This window comes from Chenopodium album, chromosome 18 (assembly GCF_948465745.1).
Source record: "Chenopodium album chromosome 18, dcCheAlbu1.1, whole genome shotgun sequence".
Lineage (NCBI taxonomy): Eukaryota > Viridiplantae > Streptophyta > Magnoliopsida > Caryophyllales > Amaranthaceae > Chenopodium > Chenopodium album.
In genome coordinates, this window is record NC_137851.1 from 33,930,665 (window position 1) to 33,955,162 (window position 24,498).

At 38.5% G+C, this 24,498-nt stretch overlaps 1 protein-coding gene across 1 annotated transcript; it reads right to left on the reverse strand.

Moving 5' to 3' along the window:
- Positions 1-11,881: 11,881 nt before the first annotated feature.
- Positions 11,882-12,958, reverse strand: LOC145592079 (uncharacterized). The gene is made up of 2 exons (XM_081648545.1): positions 12,446-12,958; positions 11,882-12,346 (listed from the first exon to the last, which is right to left on the reverse strand). The coding sequence occupies exons 1-2, from the start codon at positions 12,956-12,958 to the stop codon at positions 11,882-11,884; spliced, it is 978 nt and encodes a 325-aa protein (XP_081504671.1).
- Between the last annotated feature and the right edge of the window lie 11,540 nt (positions 12,959-24,498).

Genomic DNA, 24,498 nt, shown 5'->3' on the forward strand with positions numbered 1-24,498 from the left:
ATGTTCATGGTAATTGTGCCTAATGCTTGGCGACGTGAGTTATCGTAAGCTCTTATCCCTTGTGTTGATGGAGATAAATCTTTATCCCTTATCCCCAACATCCTTGCAGTCCTAAGTGGGCAAACGTTAATTGCCGATCCATTATCTACAAGAGTCATAGGGATGTTCATTCTCTTGCAAATTACTGTGAGATTGAGAGCTTTGTTGTGTTTGTCACCTTCCGACGGTAGATCTTTGTCAGAAAAAGTGATCAAATTAGTAGGACTCGGGAGATCACTTGTGAGGAAATTAGCTAACCCCTCAGGAGTAGTGTCCGATTCTATCCCTACTTTAGCTAAGGCATCCATGACTGCGATTCTATGTTCTCGGGATGTAGCTAGAAGTTTCCATACGTTCATTTCGACTTTAGTCTTTTTTAATTGTTTGACAACATCGTTGTCTTCTATGATTGGTATGGGAACTTGTTGAGTAGTGGGAATAGGTTGTGTAGTAATGGGAGGTTGCATTCTCCCAGATCTTGTGAGGACATCTATTGGTGAATCCTTTTCATTCCAAATGTCACCTACTGGGTATATTGTCGAGAGTGGAGTTTCTTCGATGTCCTTGAGGTAGACATCCTCATCATCACTATCCCAAACCCCATTAATGGTAGCATCTTGTTCTTGTGGGATTTGAACTAGCTTCTTGTTATCAATCAATCTTTGGACCAAGTCTTTGAACTTGAAATAATTTTCTATAGTATGTCCTCCCGATTGATGATACGGACAATAGTACCTATCTGTCCTTTTTAGTGATTCAAATGGTCTCGGTTCGAGAGGTTGAATTTTACCATTCTCGGAGAGCATTTTGAACATGTTTGCATAAGAAGTTCCAATTGGAGTGTATGGCCTATTGCTCCTTTTGGGTGTGTCAATTACTTGGAGGGAGAATAATTTTTTTCCTTTAGGAAGAGGTCTACTTTTGAGTAGTTCATTTCGTTCTTTTACCACTTCCATGGCCTCGCGTAATAATTCTCTTGCTTCCAACACAACCTGAATAAGGATACACACTTCTTGTTTTGTCGCAGGTTCTTGTCCACAAGGAAAATGATCCTCGGCATCTTTGAAGATTTCCTCCTCTTCTTCAATAGCTTCGACAGGTTTGATAAGGTTTGAGGGGTCAACTTGATTTTCCTCTTCGGAAATAGCCAAGGAATCTGACAGTGGTGCGCTATTGATACTTGGCTTCTTGCTTGCAGGGGGCAATGGAAGTTTGTTGTTATCGATTAAATCTTGGATTGCTTCCTTTAGCTTCCAACAATTTTCTGTGAGATGGCCCCTACCCTGATGATATTTGCAATGTGCATTGGGGTTCCAGCTAGCCGTTCTCTTCTCGACAGGTGGGTCCCCAAACGGTCCTATGGGAGTTATAAAACCTTTTGCATGTAAGCGATCGAATGCGGTGTCATAACTCATACCAATAGGAGTAAAGTTCCTCCTAAGTGGTTTCTTTTGTCCTTGATTATTCATGGCGAGGACATCACTCAAATTAAAGGTGCTAACATTATTTGAGTGGGTGGTTTTGGAAGAAGAAGGATTGTCGTTCTTCTTGCCTTTCCAGCCACTACTAGAGGTACTGTTAGCAGCTTTCTGTTTAGCTAGGTCGTCTTCAATATTGATACCAATGTCATAGACGGCCTTAAAGGTGTGCAAGTTATTTTGGTATTTGAGATGCTTGGAATATTTTTCTTGGAGGTTCTTGATAAACATCCTCACAGATTCTTTCTCACTAGGCACCTCAACCATCTTTGCAGAAGTTTCCCTCCATTTATTAAAGAAGGAAGTAAAGCCTTCATTCTCTTTTTGCTTGAGTATTTCAAGTTCCCTATGATCAGTTTCAACTTGAATATTGGATTTATATCTATCGATGAAAGCGTTTACAATTGACTCCCAACTAGAGGTTTTCTCTTTATCGAGGGAGAAATACCATTGCTGACAAACGGTTTCTAAAGATAGAGAAAATACAGAATGAAAAGCTTTTTTGTCTATTCCCTCAATATTCATTATAGTTTCAAAAGCTCTTAAATGAAAATAAGGGTTATCCATTGCTTTGAATTTCGGGATGTCGTTGGCATTGAACTTCTGCGGAAGAAGATCCTTGTCCACCGAGACCCCTTGTGAGCTAATGCCCTGCAATCTATAGTCATTAGATAATCTGCTCAAACTTTCCTGGATGAGCTCCATCTGTTGTTGTCTTGCAGGGTCATTGATTTGAAGAGTCAAACTCTTCAACATTTCAGCCATGTTAGCTACTTGTCCCTTGAGTTCGTTGACTTCTTCCTGACTTGCCATTGTCTTCTTAGCTTTCCTTCTTCGATTGATTGGCTTATCAAAAAGTGAGACTTGAACAAAAGTGTTGTCCTTGATTAAACGCCCTTCCTTTCTTAACCACGCGATGTAGATTAAACCATATTTGTTTTAATGACTTGACTCAAATTGATTTTTACTTTATAATTATAAAAAAAAACAAAAATAAGGTGTATATTTTTGGGAATGGGTTCAAACAAGTGGTTTAATTGGAGGATTAATATCCGACTTACCCCCCTAAAAAAAATGACGGAAAACACGCATTCAAGATTCTCTAAACATGATCAAGGTGTGACATACATGTTAAGTGTGTGTTTTATAAGTGAGTGCAAGTGACATGTTTTGACTCTTGTGTATGACCATGGGACTAGGTGCCTAGAATTAATTAAGGACTTAACAAATTGATTAAACTGATTAGCAAACTGTGAAATAGACTCGTCGTGATGACTCGAGTAAAAATCTGGACTGTCCGCGGAACAACAGAACTGTCGCCACAATTTAAGGCTTGTCGCCAGACGCCAAAACTGTCGCCAGGCGACAAGCAATAAACTGCGGCGCCACAGCCCAAACTCCTGCGCCATTTCTGGAACATTAATCTGGGACTGTTGATTGTGTGTTTGTGTGTTTGTTGGCCTTGTCTTTACCTTGGCCCTATGATGACCCATTTTTAATGGAGAGTAGTGGAAACAAGTAGAGAGAAGATTTTCAGGTGATGAAGCATATTCATGATGGGCATGAGTGAAGAGCGAATCATGCTAGTTTCCATAAGTTTATGATATGTTTATTGCTTTAATTATTTTATGATATTATTGCTTGTGAGACTAACGCGAAGGTTGTGAATTTGGTTCGATTTTGTTAAGGGTCTACAATGGTTCCAAGTTGTAGGTTGACTTGTTTTACTTTGGTTTGACTTTACTTTCGTTGGTTGACTTTTTAAGTTGAGTCGTTTTAAATATTTTAAAGGAGAGTCTTCCGCTGTGTGTCTTTGATAGTTGCCTTAGCCGTTTTCACGGTGGCGGTAATATCTTAGATTTTCCTATTTTGAGTTTTAAACAGAGCAAACCACGTATTTTTAAAGAAAGGAATTTCTAGGGTGTTACAAAATTGGACCCAAACAACTTGCCCCCCAGACCCGATTTAGAAGCATGACGGGTCGGGTTTTGACTTGCAAAAAATGGAGGGAAGTAAATGGTTGAATTAAAAATTTAAGATGGACAGTTATTGATGAATAACTGTTGTTTAGAGAGTAATTAGGGAAGTTGGAAGGACTAGTGGGCAGTTTAATGGAGTAAATGGTGTTAAACGGTTATTTAAAGTGAGTTAGTGGGGTGTTAATGGCACGGACTCCCAGAATTCCCTTTTTAGGAAATATTTAAGTTGGCCGCCCCTTTCTCTCTCCTCATTTCTTTGCCAAACACTTGAATTCACGGAAAACTTCCACATCGCATCCTTGTACTTCCGATTTTTGCTCATTGGTTGAGATTTAGCCCCCGAAACGCAAGTCCGTTGCCCCGAACTCACAGATCGGTGAATTTCGCTTCAGATAAAGGTTATTTTCCCGAATTTTCTTCGGTTTTGGTTGATTTCTGGGCTACCCGTGCTTTTTCGATTTTTCCCCCTTTTCTCTTTCTTCGATATTCTGGTGACCAGAATGGCTAGAGGTCAAAGACAGCGACCCAGAGAAACAAAGGGTGGAGAGGAAGAGGTCCCTCGACCTTAGATTCAGTGTGCTGGGCCGTTGAACATGATGCCTCCTTTGAGCGGGCAGAACCCTCGTCCTAGGGAGAGGAGAGAGGCTCCTGCCGAAGGAATTAGGGCAATGTCGTTGTCTTCGGTGCAGCTCCGAGGAGCAGGAGAGGCTAGTACCTCTGGCCAAGGAGAACCCTTAGCTCTAGGGCCTTGGGATTTGCCCCCTAGAGCTGAGGAGTGGGATGACGTGACTCAGAACTATGGGCTGATGACGTCTGAACCCTATGGCTGGTGGGTTAATAATGGTTCGGCTTACCGTTTTGTCGAGCAAATTGAGCTCTTCTATGGCAACCTAGAAAAAGATGGTGTAGGGAATATTTCAAGCATTACCCCAAACTTGAACCCCACTGTGATCATACACTTAAGCATGGTGGCGTCCAAAGGGAAAGAAAAGAGAGCAAAAGAGTCGCCGACAAGTTTTAGAAACTTGTAAACCGTTCACAAGGTGAAGATTACACCCCTTAACGATCCATGAGATCGTCAACTCCAAAAGGTCTTGAACCAAATAGGGTTCGGGGATGAGGGTACAGATCCAACCTAAAAGAGATTGAACCTGCCCTAAAAAGGCCTCCACTTCATTCTTCTCGTATTCATGTGCGCTTTCTGACTAACGTGCAATCAACAGATTAATCCTAAACATGTTTATCTATGTTGGTTGAACTTAATGCACAAGCAAAACTATCATTGGAGATCACTTGAATTATAATCATATTAGCCCTAAACAAGATTATTAATTATCTTATTAAGCGTGATTACAAGTACAAATTCCCTTTAAACATGCATAAAAGGCGTGATCAAGCAATAACAATAATATATCAAGAAACATAATAATCATCACAATAACAATTATAATCAATCATGTTAATAATAAAGCTTAAATATAATAGCAAGATCCTAGGCATGATACTAACAAGATTAACAACAAATCCTAGCATGTCACTAAGCAATAAAAATCAAAGCTTTAGCCCTAACATGATACTAACATGATATTGATATAATATTAGAAAGCATAGGAAGCATCGTAGGAATCACAATAAGCATATTTGATATTATAACCTTTTCCCTAAACATGATACTAGAAAGCAATAATAACATCCTAACATGATATTAGGAATCAAACAAATTTAAACATGCTTTCTACAAAAATAGAGCAATAAGATTACATACTTTTATGCCTCGTACCTCTTTCTAATAACAAAATACACGCGTTAGTAACTTCAAGGAAAATATAAAATCAAACAATTAAATTAAATAATTGAAATAAAGATTTGGGACCAAACCCTCAGAAATTATAACCTTTCACGTCTAGGGCGAAGGCAACTTCGAACTCGGCTAGGTGTATCTAGATCTCGCGAATGCGGAATTTTGTACAAGGGTAGGTTTAGAAAAAGAGAGAGAAAGCTTCTAGCTTTTAAGAGAGAAAGATTGTTGATGTAGATTGTTGATGATTAAAAACGGAGGTTCAGGACCCTATTTATAAGAAAATAGTCCGGAAATAGGTAGAATTTGATAAGGAATAAAACTCTACGCTGTCACTGCAAAACCGACCTTGTCGCCAGGCGACAGGGTCTGTCGCGTGGCGACAAGGCTTGTCGCGTGGCGACAGCCTGGATTTCTACGCGCTTTCAACACGGAGTCCACATATGAATCAAAATTGATTTGTAAAGTCCGTATGAAACTGAAATCGTATTTTCCATAAAATAATATTTTATTCCAAATAAAACTTTATCAAAATATAATTATTAATTCTAATCTTATTAGGATTAAAAAGAACCTTCTAGGGAATTCTAGAAGACTATAATCAATTCTAATAACTTTAGGAATAATAATTAACATTGGGCCCTCCCCTAGATCATCGGGCCGCATGTAAAGATCAAAGCAGGCCCAGTTTAGTATTTTGGCCATAACTTCCTCATTATTCATCGGAATTGGGCTTATAATATATCGTTGGAAAGCTCTTTGCAAGCCCCATCCAACTACACTATTATTGGACCCTTGTCGTGGACCAAACTAAACTGGATTGGCTGTTTTCATAAAATAGAGTTGTTTTCGAAAACAGAAAGAAAGAATTTTAATAAAAACCAACCGCAACACTTGACCTTTCACACTTTCACCTCATTCGATAATCATTCGACGCAAAAGGTATTCATCACTGGGTTTGGTTTTGGGAAGACACATTTGGGTGTCTACAGATGGGTACTGATGCCGAATGCCCTCAGCTGAAGATTGAATTCATCGTCCTCCCCCTGGTTATGTGGGGGTATACACTCGGCAACTGCAGAACGGGCTTCGGTTTTCTCTGCACCCTTTCGTGGTAAAGGTGCTGAACAAGTACCAAATCTCCTTGTGTCAACTGACCCCAGTCAGTATCCGAAGGGTCATGACATACCTCTAGGTGTGCCTTTTTTACGCCCTCGAGCCGAACTTGCACTGCTTCAAAAAGCTGCACAAGCTTGTGTCGAACCTTCCAAGCGATCATGGCGATCATGGTGCTGGGTAGTGGCGTATAGAGAGCGTAGCAAGCCATTGGATCTGGGTAATGGCCGAATGATACTTCGGACAAGGATTGGCGAGGCCAATGGATCTGGGTTAGGGCGCCCTCTGATGTTGATCACGCAAATTTCTTCAGCGTCTCCTGATACTTGAGGAAACCTGATCCTAAGATGGATGATTTGGGTCCCAAAGAGGATGGGGTCGTCAGGGACCCTAACTATATTCAACTGAAACTCTTCGGCATGAAGAGAAATCCTGGGGAAACGGGCCGAATCTTCTATATGCTTGAGACTTGGCTGCCCGACTTCCACTACGTCTTCCAGGAGCATATGCTTGCCGTTGTCTGCCTCAGCCGAAAGTACCAAGGCGGTAAGAAGCTTCGGCTGGGGTCGAGGACTTTATTGTTGTTATTTTTCTTTGTTCGTGCTTTCAGCATTTATTTATTTTTCTTGCTGATTTGTCTAATTTTTGTCTTTCAGAGCTGCACAAAGGCAACGCCGGGGTGGACTACGGGCGCTTAGGGATTGACGTCAGCCGAATTGTGATGAACAACAAAGCCGAGATCACCCCGTCGTAGGATCGTCCCCTCTCCTTACACTAAAAAAGGTTCACAATAGTCAGTGCTACTGACTATCATAAGCAGAGGCGTGAAAGGAATGGTGTCCTTCGAACAAGTGTATTATTCTGATAGAGGGTTCGGAATTATTAGAAAGCTAATTATTCAGTGAGGTCAAGTGATCGAAATGCCTGGGTGGAGGCCGCTTCCAATCAGTAATATTAACGTATAATTAATATTACAGCTTAATCTTGACTGAACCCTTCGGGTCACACCCAATCAACTAACGAACCAAAGCAACAAATCAATTCGGAAGAAATTAATGAGTCGCCCGAGTAATTAATATTTAGACGTTAGAAATTCGAGCTTGGAGCGTCGAAACCGAGTGTCGGAAGTCGGGTAGAAAATGATAAAAGAGGAGACGAGAAAATAACTAATAAATCAACATAATGACCAAAATACCCCTAGCATCGGAATGCCCCGAGAAAATCGAGTGTTAGGGGCATAAGGCCTAGCTAGGTAGCTAGCAAGCGCACTAAGTCGAGCCTAGGCTGGTTGGTGCGTGCTAGCGCACCAACGCTGGCAGTGCTGCTGGTGCATGGCTAGCAAGAATCTCTAGCATGCGCTAACAGCAGCAGCATCAAGCCATTAATGCTAACTAGCTAGCAGTGCGCTAGGGTGCTAGCATTGCTAGCAGTGCGTGCGTGCTGGTGTGCAGGGGCTGCGATGCATGGGCATGGCGCGCCACGCCCAGCAGCAAGCAGCAAGCAAGCTTGTTGGGCTGGCACGCGTGCGATGATGCTTCTAGGCCAAGGCAGCAGTACCCAGCCGCAAGCACCAAGCGCCAGCAAGGCTGCTTGGGTGCCATGGCTGGGGCTGCCATGTGGCGCAAGCCAAGAGGGGAGTGAGGAGGTGGGTTGGCCAATTTTTAGAGAGGGAGTAGGGAGCAAGTTTGGTCCCCCCCCCCCTCCAAATGGCCTCACCTAACCTCTCATGTGAGCTTGACACTTGTTGATTTATTAGTAGCTTGATTATTTATTTTATTTAAGATTTAAAATCAAATGGAAAAATCAAATCTCCCACATTGATTGGTGAACATTTCTCACTCTTGCATTTCCCTATAAATACCCAACTTGGGGTATTGGGAAAAGCACTTAAGTGTTGAAAAAGGCATCACAGTGTGAAAACCTTTGAACACAATTAATTACTCGGGTTTAGGTCGGGCCTTGCTAACTCCAAGGCAATAGACCAATTTTGGTGCTCGTGTTGCAGGTGGACTTCGTTGGAGGTCCTCGTGTGAGCGGGGCTAAGAGCTTTCGAAGTAAGAGCTCAATTAATCTCTTTCTTAATCTTGTTGTTTAAGTTAATTATGCTTTATGGTTATAATTATTGTGAGTGTGATCTTGGCTCGGGTTTCATTTCGCGGTGGGTCGGACTCACCGAAACCCAACAAGGCGTTGGTGGGAGAAGAGGGACCCTTTCTTTCAGCTGACTCCCGAAGAGGAAGAAGCTGCTGCTACTGCTGCCGAAGTCACCCAAGTAGCCAAGGCTTTTGATAACGAAGCTGGGACTTCGGCTGCTGTAGAGGAGGCAACAGAGGTTGCTGAAGAAGAGGATCTGCTGAATACCTTGGTAAGCCTTCCAGACTTAGGCATTTTTTTTTGAACTTGTCTCATGTTGCCTCTTGCCCCCTGTCCTCTTCTGATGCAGGACAAGGAGGAAGAGGAGAGAGTAGACTCCAACGAGGGGACATCTTCAGACGGGGAGGGGCTAATGCTGCGCCGAAGGAGAACTGTGATCAACCTAGGGCAGTTCGTAGATGCCCCTTTGCCGAAGAGGCCTCAGACCGAGGAAGATACTTCTACAGATCCACAATTGGAAAATCCTCCTACTCCTCCCCACATTAAGAAACACAAGGAGGAGGAAGTTCGGGAAGGAGCAGAAGTGGTGCCCTCCCCTCGGCACGCTGCCGATTCTTTTTCAGCTGAAATCCAGCATGAAGCCGAGAAGCTGAGATCTTTGGCCGAGGGAGGTGGCCCAGATGAGGACGTGGAGATCTTACCTCAGCCTCCACAAATTTTCGTTGATAAGGAACTTCAAGAAGCTGAAGAGGAGAGAAAGGCTGTAGAACAGCAAAAGACTAACATGCCCTCTTCCTCAGCAACTGGTTCCTTCAGGACATTCCACTCTTCTGAGATGGGATTTAGCTCTATCCCGCCTGTCCCCTTACCTCAACACGCCCGAATCGCCCTTGACGAGTGGCGTCCACACGCCTATGCTTACTTCCGTGACCCTGCCAACGTTACTGAGATGGACAGGCTGAGGTAATGGACTTATGGAGCTACTGTTGGATCTCTCGAGGTGTCTAATAGGGTGCCTGACCCTTTCCTTGACAACCAACGGCTACTGATGTAGGAAACCTTCTTGTTTTTTAGCATTCTAACTTGGTTTTTTTTTTATTTTGCTGAACGCTTTTCTCTTGCCTTGCAGATGTCACATGACCACTTCGTAGCTGCGGCTATGCGTGACGAGCTGGAGGACAAGCTGGAGGAAGCTGAGAGAAATTAGGCCGAAGCTGAGAAGGCAGCTGTTGATGTCGAAGGTCAACAAAAGAAGATGTCTGATGCCTTCAGCACCTTTTGCCAGGAAATGGAAGAGCATATCCTTCCTACAATCGATCAGGGCGAAGCTCTGATAAACGAGTATGGGGCCGTTAACATCCCCAGCTTCCGAGCCCTAATTGAGCACAAGATCGATGAGGAGACCAAGGCTCGGATTGCTGCTCGTGAAGAGGAATTCCGACAAAGGGAGAAAAAGCTGGTTGATGAAGTTCAGCTTCTTGGCAAAGTTGTTCAGGATAGAGATACTAAACTTGCTAATGCCGAGGCTGCAGCTGAGACCAAAGACCAGAAGCTGCAAGAGCTGGACACTCAGATGCAACAAAAGGAGACTGAAATGTCTCAACTCAAAACTAAGGTGGGCCTCGTCCGGAACCACCTTCGGAATCAGGGTGCGGAGGCTACTAGAGTTCAAGCTGAGCTTGACGATGATAAGAAGCTCCTCCTTGTCAAAATCTATACCCAAGAACAATATGATCAGGGTTACGACATTGGGCACAAGGCTGCTCGGCGCCTTGCTTTCCATGTTTATCCCGAGATTGATTGGGACAAGGATAAAGAGTGGTTAATAGCTGATGATGACTACTATTTGAGGACTGCTCATCTTGCTGAGAGTGAGTTTCTGGTTCGTTGGAACGCTAAGGTGGCCAAGGCCATTGCTGAGGCTGAAGAAGAGGAGAGGCTTTTTGCCGAAGCCAAGAAGAGAGATGCCGAGAAGGCTCCAACTCAAACTGCTTCATCATCAGCTGGCACTGGAGGTCCTATTGGTCCCAGCTCAGCTCATCCAGATCTTCCTGAAGCATAGGAACTCGGGCAGTTGTCCTCAGAATCTTGCGGGTCAACATGTGCTTAACTTCTGACTTGCCGCACTCTGATTTCTTTTTTTTGCCTTAGATGTTTTTGCTTCAGCTTGCCTTAATATACAAACTCTTTCAACTTTGTTTTTGTTTCAAGTAGTTCTACGTAATTCGGCAACTGTGGTTTTCCACTTGTGGACAGCTGCCGATATTAGTATTTGTGTTTGAAAACTTGATTTGATGTAGCTCGGTCTTCGAGCATAATTTTTATGATATGCACTGCTTTCTCTTCACCTCGTTGCCTTATTTCAGTAGAGTAACTATTTGCCTTTCTGACTTTTCGAAAATTTCGTAATTTCGCAAAAAAATTTCAAAATATGAAACTTCGGCTTGAAAGTCTTTGCTGAAGATAACTAGAGTGATCCTTGCCCCCCAGAAATTTGGAGTCACTGTCTTTGGATTTCTAAGGTGATTCCTTGTCTGTTTGATACAGACGAAGCTTTTAACTTAACAGAATTTTTGTGACATGCTATTTTTCTTTGTTTTCTGTCTATCCGAGAGAATGGATATCTGAGACACAGGGCCAACTTAAGGCAATGTCTCAGACCATAACCATCTGGGGTACAGAGCCAAATTAAGGCAATACCCCAGATTCGTCCATGGGCTCATTGCCTTCAGGAACGGATCTGTCCGAAGTATAGTGCCTCTAGTGGGCGATAATTCGGTGGTGAGACCAGTGTTCCATTTTAGGCGGGTTCAACGGCGATCCGAAACATAGTGCCTCTGGTGAGCGATGTTTCGGACAGTGTCGAAGGAAAACCCTTAGAAAGAAATGGAAGAGACAGAAAAGATAAAGAATAAAACTTGCAAGAATTTGTAGAAATATTGGCTTTGAGGCCTTTTCATTGATAATTGAGGATGCACTTACACAGATTGTTCTGCCCCGAAGGGTTTACACATGATATTTTTTAAGTACATCAGCATTCCAATGATTTTTCAGCTTATTCCCATCCAACTGCCAAAGTCGGTATGTTCCAGGCTGAAGCTCGTCATAAATTTCATAAGGTCCCTCCCAAGTGGCTGAGAGTTTCCCATGAATTCGGCTTTTCTGCACAGCTGCAGCATTCCGAAGGACGAGGTCTCCAATTTTGAGAGGCCTCGCATGAACTCTTCGGTTGTAGAACTTGCTGATTCTTTGCTTGTATGCAGTCATTCTATCTCTTGCTGAGTCTCTGACCTCATCTAGGAAATCGAGGGATTCCTTCATGATTTGTTCATTTTCATCCGAGAAGTGGTGTACACGTAGACTTTCAGTACTAATTTCTATGGGAAGAACGGCTTCGGCTCCATACACCAGCTCAAAAGGTGAATGACCCGAGCCTCTTTTTCAGTTGTGCGAAGTGACCAGAGGGTTCCAGGGATTTCTTCCAACCACTTGGACTTTTGATCTTCAACCCTCTTCTTGAGGGCGTTAAGGATCTGTTTATTTGCAGCTTCGGCTTGTTCGTTACTTTGCGGGTGACAAACTGTTGAGTATGCCAATTTGATGGCGAACTGATCAGTATACCTCAGCAACAAGTTATCAAATTGCCTTCCATGATCAAAGACAAAGACCTTCAGAATTCCGAAGCGAGTGATAATGTTCTGCCAGATGAACTTCTTGACGGTCTGCTCTGTAATGTTCGAGGCTGCTTCGGCCTCGATCCATTTGCTGAAATAGTCAATGTCGACTATCAGCCATTTTTTCTGATATGGAGCATCTGGGAAAGGACCCAAGATATCCAGCCCCTATTGAGCGAATGGAAGCGGATTCAAGATCGGCTGAAGATCTTGGGCTGGCTGATGGATGATTGGTGCGAATTTTTGACATTTCTCGCATTTTTTTACCAGCTCCTTGGCATCCGAGATCATGGTGGGCCAGTAATACCCCGCCCTTAATGCTTTATGGGCTAAACTTCTTCCCCCGATGTGGTTCCCGCAAATGCCGAGGTAAATCTCCCGAAGGATGTAATCAGCATCTATTGGTCCCACACATTTCAGTATTGGGGATGAGAAGGATTTTTTCAGAAGCTCCCATCTGTAGACGATGAACCTTGAGCTGGTTCGCTTAAACTTGGAGGCCAAGTTACTGTCTTCGGGAATTTCTCCCCGAAGTTTGTAAGCTAGGATGGGGTACATCCAGCTTGGCTCATGGTCAACACAGCACACTTCAGGTGCTTCGTCGATACTTCTTTCTCGGCGCACCTCCACGTATACAGATCGGTTCAGCTCAGTCGAAGTCGAACTAGAAAGTTTGGAGAGTGTGTCTGCTTGTACGTTCTGACCCCTTGGGATCAGCTCGACTTCAAAAGTTCTCAAGTTCGCAATGATGGTTTTGATCTTTGCGAGGTAAGCTATCATAGAGGGCTCTTTGGCCTCATATTCACCTCGGATCTTATTTGCGACGAGTTGAGAGTCTGTTTTTAGGCAGACATGCTCGACTTCCAACGAGATGCACAGCTCTAGGCCAGCGATTGCTGCCTCATATTCAGCTTCGTTGTTCGAAGATTTGAAAGAAAATTTCAGTGCGTACTCGAACGGGGCGTTTGGCAAATGGGAATGGGAATTTGGGGAATATAGGGTGGGAGTGGGAATGGGAATTAATAGGTGGGAATTAATGAAATAATCCCAATCCCTTGTTTGCCATATTTTGGAAATAAGATTGGGAAATTTTAAATCCTATGTTTGGTATGTGAGAATAATAGAGGGATTAAAAGCAAAATTTACAAGATTACCCCTTTATTGTCATATTGCATATTAAAAAAGTGTTACTTGTGATTTTTTGCACCTGCACTTCTTTTTAATTTGTTCCTTTGTATATTTACATTTGACTTGGAGTAGATGACTAGTATACTACAGATTATGCACTTGTATTTCCCTTCGTCCTGTATATACAACATTTTCCATCATTCTAATTTCCAATTATTCAAGCAAACAAAAATGATAATAGTAATTTATTTAACTTTATCATATATGAGAAGCACAAGTAGAGGACGTCCATTTACATATGGGATTAAGCAAAATGATAATCATGATCAACCTTATACAATCTGCAAAATAAAGTTTCATACCCAAAAACATATTCTACTTGTCAACCAATTAGCTAGAGTAAAAGAAACCACTTGTGCATGATGTACATTTACATCCAAAAGATAGACTTCATCTACCACCATAATAAATAAAGTTATATATCCAAGAAGCATATTCTAGTTATCTTCAAAATGTTGCACAGTTAACCTTATACCACCTGCAAAATGAAAAAAATTTCATATTCAGAAAAGCATATTTAACATAGTAACATGTTGTAATAACAACCCAAAAGCAAGAGTGGTATTGATGCATACTTCACATTTATACCAAACAGAAGGTTATACTTCATGTAGCATCACCAATCTCTTGTCGAGCAAAGATTACTTGAAAGTCATCAGGCATATTGAAAAACAAATCCATCTTAGCAACATCTTGACCAATGAGACGTGTAGCTTTCACCACTTGCACAGGGTCAAGTCCAGGTAGTGCACAAAGGACTTGAAACAATTGCTTTCTCTTGTCGCTAGTTTGCTCATGAACATCAACTTCATGTACAAATGCTTTCTTAATTTCAGTCATAGCTAATGCACTCTCTTTCTCCACTTCTAATAAGCTTGTAATAGATTTGGAAATATGAACAAATTGCTCTTCAAGTGGATCAATTTCACATGACTTTCTTTTCAATGATTTCCTAGAAGAATTGGGGATACTATTATTAGTACCTCGGACTTGAGAAGTAGATTCATCAGCAACTTGAATCTCAGGTTGAACTTCACTCTTATTGCAGTGATCTTCATCAGTGTCAGATTGGTCTCCTGGACCCTTAACCTTACTTCCCTTTGCCAAATCATTAGCATATATTTCAACAAGCTTATCATAGTGTATCATGGGTTTCCTGTACAAAGGAGCAGCTCCATCTCGATGCTGGTAATATAACTTAAATATTCAATCACTAGATAAGTAAGATACTTAAAGATAACATAATAATCACAATGCAACAATCAAACTTTCAGGGAGATTATGTAACCATAATATACCATGCATATGAAAACAGTAACCTCACCTTTGCCCATTCCATAAATATATCTTTGTCTCCAGTCACCATTTTAAGCTGATCGTCCCAACCAAAACCACTCCCATTTTGTTGGATATCTAGGATATATGTAAGTTGCTTCTTCAAGATCTTAATTTTTGATTTGATATGCGGATCAGCTTTAAGGTCACAGTTTGGCAGCTTTTTTCCTATCTCCTTCTCAATATAAGTAAGGTAGCCGGACTTGTGACCAGTATCAACTTTCCAACCAGAGTCGTTCATCTCGTACAATATATCAACAAGTATTTTCTCTTCCTTAGCAGACCAAACTCTCCTTTCTCTTCTACTTGCTGACAGAGTATTGCTTCTTTGTCTCTTGAACTTCTTGAAACATATCATAGGCAAAGTATTTGCTAAGTAAAGAGATTAATAGCAAAAGATAATAATGAAAAAATAGTGTTAAAAGCTTCTAAAAAAATGAAACAGACACAACACCAAGTATAGCAAATCAAACAATGAGATAATACATTGTTCGGTAAGAAAATGTAGCAAAAACCAATGGTTAAGAAAATTGAAAACTAATAAATATCACACAATATGCCTTAATGTTCAGACAACAAGAACAAATATATCACACAGAAGTACGCCTTCTAGGTCTCCAAGAATCCCACATCTTTTGGGCAAGTTGGTCTCTCCAACGAGTCCATTGTGTTGATGTTTCTATTGTATTAATGACATTGACATCTGGTTGTAATGACCTTATATACTCATCTAGTTCTCTCTCAAATGGCTCATAATTCATTTGTTGCCTTATAAGATTGTGGAGATAACAACATGCTAAGATTATTTTTGTATGTGTTTCTACAGAATAATGTGATGGATTTCTTAAAATATTCCATCGTATTTTCAGCAACCCAAATGTTCTCTCAATGACATTCCGTGCCGATGCATGCTTCATGTTAAATAACTCCTCTTTCTTCGTTGGCGGATTAGTCCACTCTTGTAAATGATAACGTTGTCCTCTATAAGGCGCTAGGAATCCTTCGCAATTTTTGTAACCAGCATCCACTAGGTAATAACAACCTATAAAAAAAACCAAAAAAAAAAAACAAAAAAAAAACAAAAAATCGAAACTCCTAGTCACATTACTCATCACATATATACTATGCATACTATATATGACAATGTATAAGTTTAACACTAAATTTATAACACATGTAATACCATGAGGAACCTTAAGACCATTTGGTCTTGAAAGGGCATCTCGAAGTATCCTTCCATCTACAGCTGAGCCTTCCCAACCAGCTAGGACATAAATAAATTGCATGTCTGGTGTACATACACCAAGAACATTTGTAGAAATATCATTCTTTCTAGACCGATATCTTGGCTTATCAACCGCTCTCACATTCACTTTTATGTAAGTCCCATCTAAAGCACCGACGCAATTCTATAACAAAACAGATATTTATGTCAGGCACTAATAAAGTTTATATCTAATAAAGGTCTTCTAATTCGATACTATTTTACCTCAAACCATTTCCACCTCAAGTCGGCACAAGCTCCCGGGATTGGTTGAGGGGTCTTTAGTAATATCCTCCAAAGCTTTAAAATTGCTCTCAAGACATTATGAAAATTCCTACTTATTGTCTCTTGAGATCGATGAAAATCAAATTTTATTTCCCGATTTTTCTCATCATATGCAATTATATGCAAAAATATTGCTACCATTTCCTCCACACTCATGTTTCTCGTATCTTTTAAACCACCATATTCTCGAACCAAACTACACAACACTTTAAAACAATGTCTATCCATACGAAGTTGCTCTATACATAAGGTGTCATTCCTATTTATCATATCACTTAAGTGTTTTGAACGGATAACAGGATCATACCAACAGGGCTCCTTATACATCTTACATCTACGCCTCCTAAACAACATCAACATAAGCATAAAGCAATACAGAACATTTAATATTTTCACCCTACGTTGTCTCAGTGAATGCCACAAGATTAAAATTTCTCTGTTGGCAGGTGGACGTGCCATGGCTGTCAATAAAATGCAGAAAAAATTAAAGCACACATATATATATATTAGTAGTATGAGTAAGTTACATACATGGATGCTGGAAATTTGAAAAGGATAAAGTAACAAGTAGCACATTTCAGATTTATGTATTAAACAAAGATAATCTCCATACCACACAGGCACACACCAAATCAGTTAGCTGTATAAAAGGGAATATTATAAAGGCACATGTTGATTAATACTTAAATAAAATACCTCATTTACATTAACATCTTCATCAATATCCTCATCGTTTGCATTGCCACTAGTACCATGTTGATCAACATGTTGAATGTAAATGTCAAGAAAGACATTTGGCTTTCGATACCTCAACATTCTCATAACAGATTGATCATCATGAATTTCATCTATGCCAGTTTCAAGGTTATAACCAGGAATAGTATAATATATTTTATCCCCTTCATTGAAACCTATGTCTTTTATCATGTCAACTATCTCAAAATATGATAGCCGATCAACATCACAATTTCGGAAAATAGACTCTTGACCTCCGTTGTAAGTTAAAACTCCATCTTCCGAAAACGAACCTCCATGATGAATTTTAAAATTGACAAAATCTCGACCCATTCTGTATGAAACACATTTTTGGTACACAAATTATAGAGCAAGACTCTTGTATTTAATTAAACAAGCAAGGAGATTTAGTTCAATGCAAAGTACAATTTCATTTCATGATTATAAAAGTAGCAAGACGCATACACATTCATATAAAAAAAATACTGACATAAATTAAACAAACTTTTCACTTTCTTTATAATAGAATTATCACCACAAACATGCAGTGGGAACAAAGTAGCAAAAAGGTACTTGTCTAATTAACACTAACATAATGTAGAAACGATTTTATTAGCAAAAAGGTCAAAAATGCAATTTTTAACTACATTAATATAATGGGTTAACAAGATCCTAACAATATAGCAAATATTATCAAATTAAAACTAAAAAATTAGTAAATTGCTCATCAATAACACATTAAACATATTATTTCACACAATTGAAGAACAAAGAAGTACTACGCATACATGGATGACTAGATCTATAATTTTTTTGAATTGAAGCTAAATTTCCTACCCCCGCAAACAGGATAGAAGAATAAATTAACAAGAGAGTTGAATGTTTAACCATACAAGACAAAAAAATCGAAAATGGGAAAAAAAAAAATTAAAAAAACAAAAGCAAGCAACTTACCTTGTTCACAGCAACAATGGCGGCAAATGAAAGTGAAAATGGCGCCCAATGAAGTAGAATAACTGAACAACAGAGGTATGGTATAAATATGCCACAAAATAGGGTTAATATTGTCTTTTAACAATTTAGTGAATTCCCCCCAAAATATTACCTCCTCCCCCCAAGTAATAAAATGTAGGGAATTCATGCTAAATATTCCCAAGCCCATTCCCATGTTATATTTTAATTCCCACCAACCAAACATGGGAATAGAAAGATTAGGAATTATTATTCCCATTCCCACCCCCAATTCCCTATTACCAAACACCCCCGAAGGATTTGCCTTCGGGAGAGGTTATCACTACCCCTGCCTTCAAAACATTTACGATGGAGGATCCATCCGTAAAAACGGTCCAGATTTTCTTTTCTTCGTCTAGCGTCTCCTGGTACGAGCATTCGTGTAACACCCCCAAATCTCCCTCTACGGAAATACTAGTATAATACGTATAATTATACCGTAGAGATAGACTTAGTAGTGTTACCGCCGCGTGATTACGCAAGGCTACTTAAATACTTAACTCAATAACATAACTCGCAGCGGAAAACTCAACTTTCTTTTATTAATACTTATAAAAATAGTAACATTGTTATGAGTACTCAAAATAAAGACAAGACCAACATTCCTAAACTAGGTGAAGCAAATCCCGGGACTCCTATATGCTCATTCATGACTCCACCTGAAAATAGTCAACACTGCTTATCATTACGGTAAACAGGGCGAACCAAAACAAATAAGAAATACGGATTAGCAAAATATGCTAAGTACGATAAGTGCAAGATAATGTAAACTCAATTTATTTGCAAACATGCTTTCAAAACCAATTCCAATAATTAATCCAATAAATTCCAAACTCATTATTCCAAAGCCGATTCCAATGATTCAATATTCAAAATAATAGTTAATAAAACCAATTCCTTTATTAAGAACCAATTTCTTTTAATCCAATTCCTCACCCAAGTGTGCACACCCCCCAAGATAGTCTCATTATATTATAAGGCTATTCTTGAGGAAAGACCCAGTCATACAAAGTCCTAGGCCTTATCAATAAACCAATTCCGCATAGTGGGATTACCAACATGCTTATAAAGCATTAATAATAATAATTCAATGGTTCAATAAATCCTTTTAATATCCAATAAATTCCAATATAATTCAAACTCCTTTTTAATAATTCCACATACTTTCAAAATCAAAACCTTTTAAATAGATACTTGAGAATAAAATCTCATATTAATAACTTTTCAAAATCAATAACTCTTCCTTGAAAAACCTTTTATTTAATTCAACAAACCTTTTAAAATCAATTTCTTTATTTAAACACGATAAGTAATTCAAACCATTCAAAACATGATTTAAAAATCAATCATTCAAAATACTTTTATTAAAACAAATTAAATATTAAAATCAATACCTACAAACATAATTCAAATCAGTTTAATTCAATCACCAATAAAATCATATAAAACATGTTATTCAAATCAATTACTTTCAAAGGTATCTATGTAACACCCCCAAATCTCCCTCTACGGAAATAGTAGTATAATACGTATAATTATACCGTAGAAATAGACTTAGGCGTATTACCGCCGCGTGATTACGCAAGGCTACTCAAACTCACTAATTAAACCAATACTTTGCAGCGGAAACTTCAAAACTCTTCTTTATTAATAATAACTATAAATAGAAACCAATGTTATGAGTACTCAAAAACAAATACAAAGACCAAGATTCCTAGCTTAGTGAAACCAAATCCAGGGAATCCAATGCATCGATTATGGATTTCAACCTGAAAATAAGCAACACTGCTTACCATTACGGTAAACAGGGCGAACCAAAACAAATAAGAAGTACGGGTTAGCAAAATACGCTAAGTACGGTAAGTGCAAGATAATTAAATTCAATTTATTTGCAAACATGCTTTTGAAAACAATTCCAATAATTAATCTAGTAATTCCAAACTCATGATTCAAATCCAATTCTCAATATTCCAATCCAATAATCAATAAAACTAATTCCAATTATTTTAAAACCAATTAAACCAATTCCTCTCCCAAGTGTGCACACCCCCCAAGCTAGTCTCCTTATGTTACAAGGCTATTCTTGAGGAAAGACCCGGTCATACAAAGTCCAAGGCCTTATCAATATACCAAATCCGCATAGTGGGATTACTAACATTCTTATAAAGCATAAATAATAAATTTAATTCAATGATTAGATAAATCCTCTTTAAATCCAATAATTCCAACCTTTAATAATAATAATTCAAACTCCCCCTTTTTTTTTTTATAAATCCAACATGCTTTCAAAATCGATCCTTTTTAAACATAAATAATAAATTAATTAATCAAACATGTTATAAAAATCAATACTCCAATTTAATTATTAAAACCAATCCTTTAAACATACTTTTATTTTCATAAACTATAATTCAAGTCAATTTAATTCAATCATCACAAGAAATCATTCAAACATGCTTATTCAAACCAATTTTTTATCTAACCACCTAACGTACCTTGATTCTTGCTTAGCCAAAAACACCTCAAAAGAACCCTCAAATAGCTTGATCAAAAACACCCTACAAATAAATATTACCTTAATTAATATAAGGTTAACAAATAATCACAACAATGAAATTAAAAACCCCCCAACTATATGTACATGAACCTTTTAAATTAAAACAATAAAAACATTATAAAAATCTGATTTTATATAATTAAAACTACTCATAATAATTTTATATTAATCTCCCATAATAATAATAATAATTGAATAAGAGAAAAGGAGAAAAAAAGATAAGAAACCAAGAAGAAGAGAATAATTGGATTTTCGTTGGAAAGAATAGGCAGAACTTGCAGAGGCTATAACTCCTTCGATATAACTCCGAATTGGGTGATTCTTGAGCCTAACCTCAAGGATTTTTTGAGAGGAACAATATTCTGTGAAACAGCAATACCCCAAAAACTGACCAGAAGTGCCCGAAAATTGGCTTCAAAGATAAACGGGATGATTTGTGTAAAAAGAGGAGAAGAAAAGAAGAGAATTAGTGTGAGGTTTGATCATGAATTAAAGGGGTATTTATAGGCTAGCATGTGTATGAATTATGGTAGGAAAATGTAGGAAGAATTATGGTAAGTAGGGTTTAAGGAATTAATTGGAGAAGTGAGTAAAAATTTAAGGAAAGTTTTGATATTGAAGAGATTGTGTATAATTGAATATGGAAGGTATGATTGTCATGAAAAATATTAAGGAAATTGGAATTACTTGAGGAATAATTAAGAAGAATGGATGGCAAGAAAATATAATGATTGGATACTAAAAAGATGGAGAATTAGAATTAAGGAAAATAGGAGATTTTAAGGAGATAATTAAAAATACAATTTACCAAAATATTTTTCCCAAAATCTACATGGGATGACCGAAATTTTTGAGCTTTCCTAAGCTCATATTTTCGGCCCTCCTATTTAGTATTTTAGGAAATTATTTTGCTAGTTTTAAGGATTTAAAATAATTGTGTAAATAATATTTATTATAATAAATAATTAAATAATAAAATACCAAATATTCACCAAATAATTTAACTAATAAAATCAGATTTTCACATAGGAAAACCCGAAATTCATGAGCCAAATAAATGGGATTTTCGGACTTATTAAAATAATAATAAAATATAACTTTTGCCTTAATTAAAATATCCAAAATATATAAATAATCCGGTTTTTAAAAATGGATAATGGATAATAAATCTTATCCAAAATAATAATTTCTTTTTAAAATACTTTTGGTGCCGAAATTCAAATATCGTTTTGGCTTCAAGATTTAAATAGTAAGTTAAATTACTAAAATACCCTTTTTAGAAAATAATAATTAATTAATTAATTAATTAGAAAAATACGTATAAAAATACGGGGTATTACAATCTAGCCATCTAAACGTACCTTGATCGTTGCTAGAAAAACCACACAAAAAGAACCTCAAGAACCTTGATTCCGAATATCAATCAACACTTCGCACTTTCAAAGTTCAATCACGAATACACCTTGCAAATAACATAACCATTAGGTTATCACAACATAAACTCAAATCTAATGTGCATGGACTATAAAACTCTTTTAAAATAATACTTTAATATAAAATTATAGCTTTGAAATAGGTATTTGTATTTTAGAAAACTAACCATGAAGAAGATAAAGGAATAGGATTAAAGAGAATTGAATTTTCGTTGGAAAGAATAGGCAGAACTTGCAGAGGTCATAACTCCTTCAATATAACTCCAAATTGGGTAATTCTTCTGCCTAACCTCAAGGATTTTTTGAGAGGAACAATCTTATGTGAAATGTCAATATCCCAAAAACTAACCAGAAGTGCCTGAAAACTGGCTTCAAAGATAAACGGAATGATATTTGTATGAAAAGAGGAGAAGAAAAGTGAAAAGGTTTAGGGAAAAGAAGAAGAATAAGAGAGAAGAAGAGAATTGGGTTTTTGGTGTGAAGAATATGAGAGGTATGAAGGGTATTTATAGGCTCATGAATGAGGGAATTATGGTAGGAGAATGTAGGGAGAATTATGGTAAAAAGAATTAAGGAATTACTTGGAGAAGTGAATAAAGAAATATGGAAACTTTTGATATTAAGGTGATTAAGAATAATAGAATTTAGGAAAGTGTGTTTGTCATGAAAATAATATGGCAAAAGAGATAACTTGGGGAATAATCAAAGATGAAATAAGGTAGGAAAATAAGATGATCAAATCTTTGTGAGATGGAAAAATAAAATTAAGGAAAATAAGAGATTTTTAGGAGATAATTAAAAATACAATTTACCAAAATAAATCACCCAAAAATCCATCATGGTGGCCTAAAATTTGAGCTTTACTAAGCTCATATTTTCGGACCTCCCTTTAGATATTTAGGGAATTAATTTTCTAGTTTTAAGGAATTAAAAATAATTGTGTAAATAATATTTATTGTATAAAATAACTAATTAAGAAAATACCAATTATTCACTAAATACATTCACTAAGAAAATCAGATTTTCTACACTTAGAAAATCCAAAAATCATAGCTTATCATTTAGGAAATTCGGACCTCCTAATTAAATAATTAAAATATAAAAATATCCGAAATATATATAAATAATCCGGTTTTTAAAATCAAATAAATGGATAATAAATCTTATCTAAAATCCAAAAATAATAATTAAGTTTTAAAATACTTTAGGCGCCGAAATTCAAATATCATTTTGGCTCCAAAATTCTAATAGTAAAATAAATTACTAAAATACCCTTTTTAAGAGAATACTAATTAGAAAATACGTTTCAAAAATACGGGGTATTACAATTCGGCTAGGAAGTCCGCTAGAGCTTGAGCCTTGATGGCTGCTCTCGGCTGGTAGCTTATGCTGAACTCAGTGAGCTCGAAGGCCCACTTAGCTAGCCTACCAGAATTTTCAACCTTGCCGAAGACTTATTCCAGCGGCTGATCAGTTAAGACCACTATTTGATGGCAGTCAAAGTAGGGTCTCAATTTCCAAGCGGCTACCACTACTGCATATGCAACTTTTTCGAGTAGGGGGTAGCGAGTCTCGGCATCCGTCAGAGTGTGGCTGACGAAGTAGATCAGCTTCTGGATTTTTTCTTCTTCCCTCAACAGCACTGCGCTTATAGTGGCTGGGCTGACTGCCACGTATAAGTAAAAAGTTTCTCCTTCGGCTGGGCGAGCCAGCTTTGGGAGTTAAGCCAGGTGCTCTTGGAGCTGCTTGAAGGCCTCTTTTTGCTCATCTTCCCAGGTGAGCTCTTTTGTTTTTGGGAGTGTTAAGGCTTTGAAGAAGGGCAACCCTTTGTCCGAAGCTCTAGAGATGAACCTCGACAAAGCGGCCATTCTTCCAGTGAGCCTCTAAACGTCCTTCTTTGTTTTTGGCTCGAGAAGATCAAGCGCTGCTTGCACCTTTGCGGGATTGGCATCAATCCCTCTTTTGCTGACCATGAAGCCAAGGAACTTCCCTGACTTCACGCCGAAGACACACTTTTTCGGATGCAGCTTCATTTGGTGTTTTCTTAATGTGGCGAAGGTCTCGGCTAGGTCCGTGACATGGTCTTTATCTTCCTTGCTTTTGACGATAGAATCGTCAACATAGACTTCCATGTTATGGCCTTTTTGCTTGGCGAAGACCTGATCTACCAGCCTTTGATATGTTGCCCCCGCATTTTTCAATCCGAAGGGCATCATTTTGTAATTGTACACCCCGGCGTTCGTAACGAATGTTGTTTTGCTCAGTCGCCGGGGTGCATGAAGATCTGATGATACCCTAAGAATGCGTCCATGAAACTAAGCAGAGCATGCCCACTTGTCGAGTCGACTAGCTGATCCTTGGCAAGGGATAGAAGTCCTTCGGACAAGCCCTATTTAGGTCCGTGAAATCAACGCACATTCTCCAGGTGCCATTTGCCTTCTAAACCATCACCACATAGGCCAGCCATTCTGGATACTGGTAGGGCTCGATGAAGCCTGCCTCCAGCAGCTTT

What these genes read in the sequence shown, in the direction of transcription:
- LOC145592079 (XM_081648545.1), bottom strand. Translation starts at nt 12,958, where the DNA reads ATGATAGCTTACCTCGCAAAGATCAAAACCATCATTGCGAACTTGAGA. An exon ending in TCTCGGATGCCAAGGAGCTG is followed by an intron (nt 12,347 to 12,445) that starts GTAAAAAAATGC and finishes TTCGCTCAATAG; the next exon opens with GGGCTGGATATCTTGGGTCC.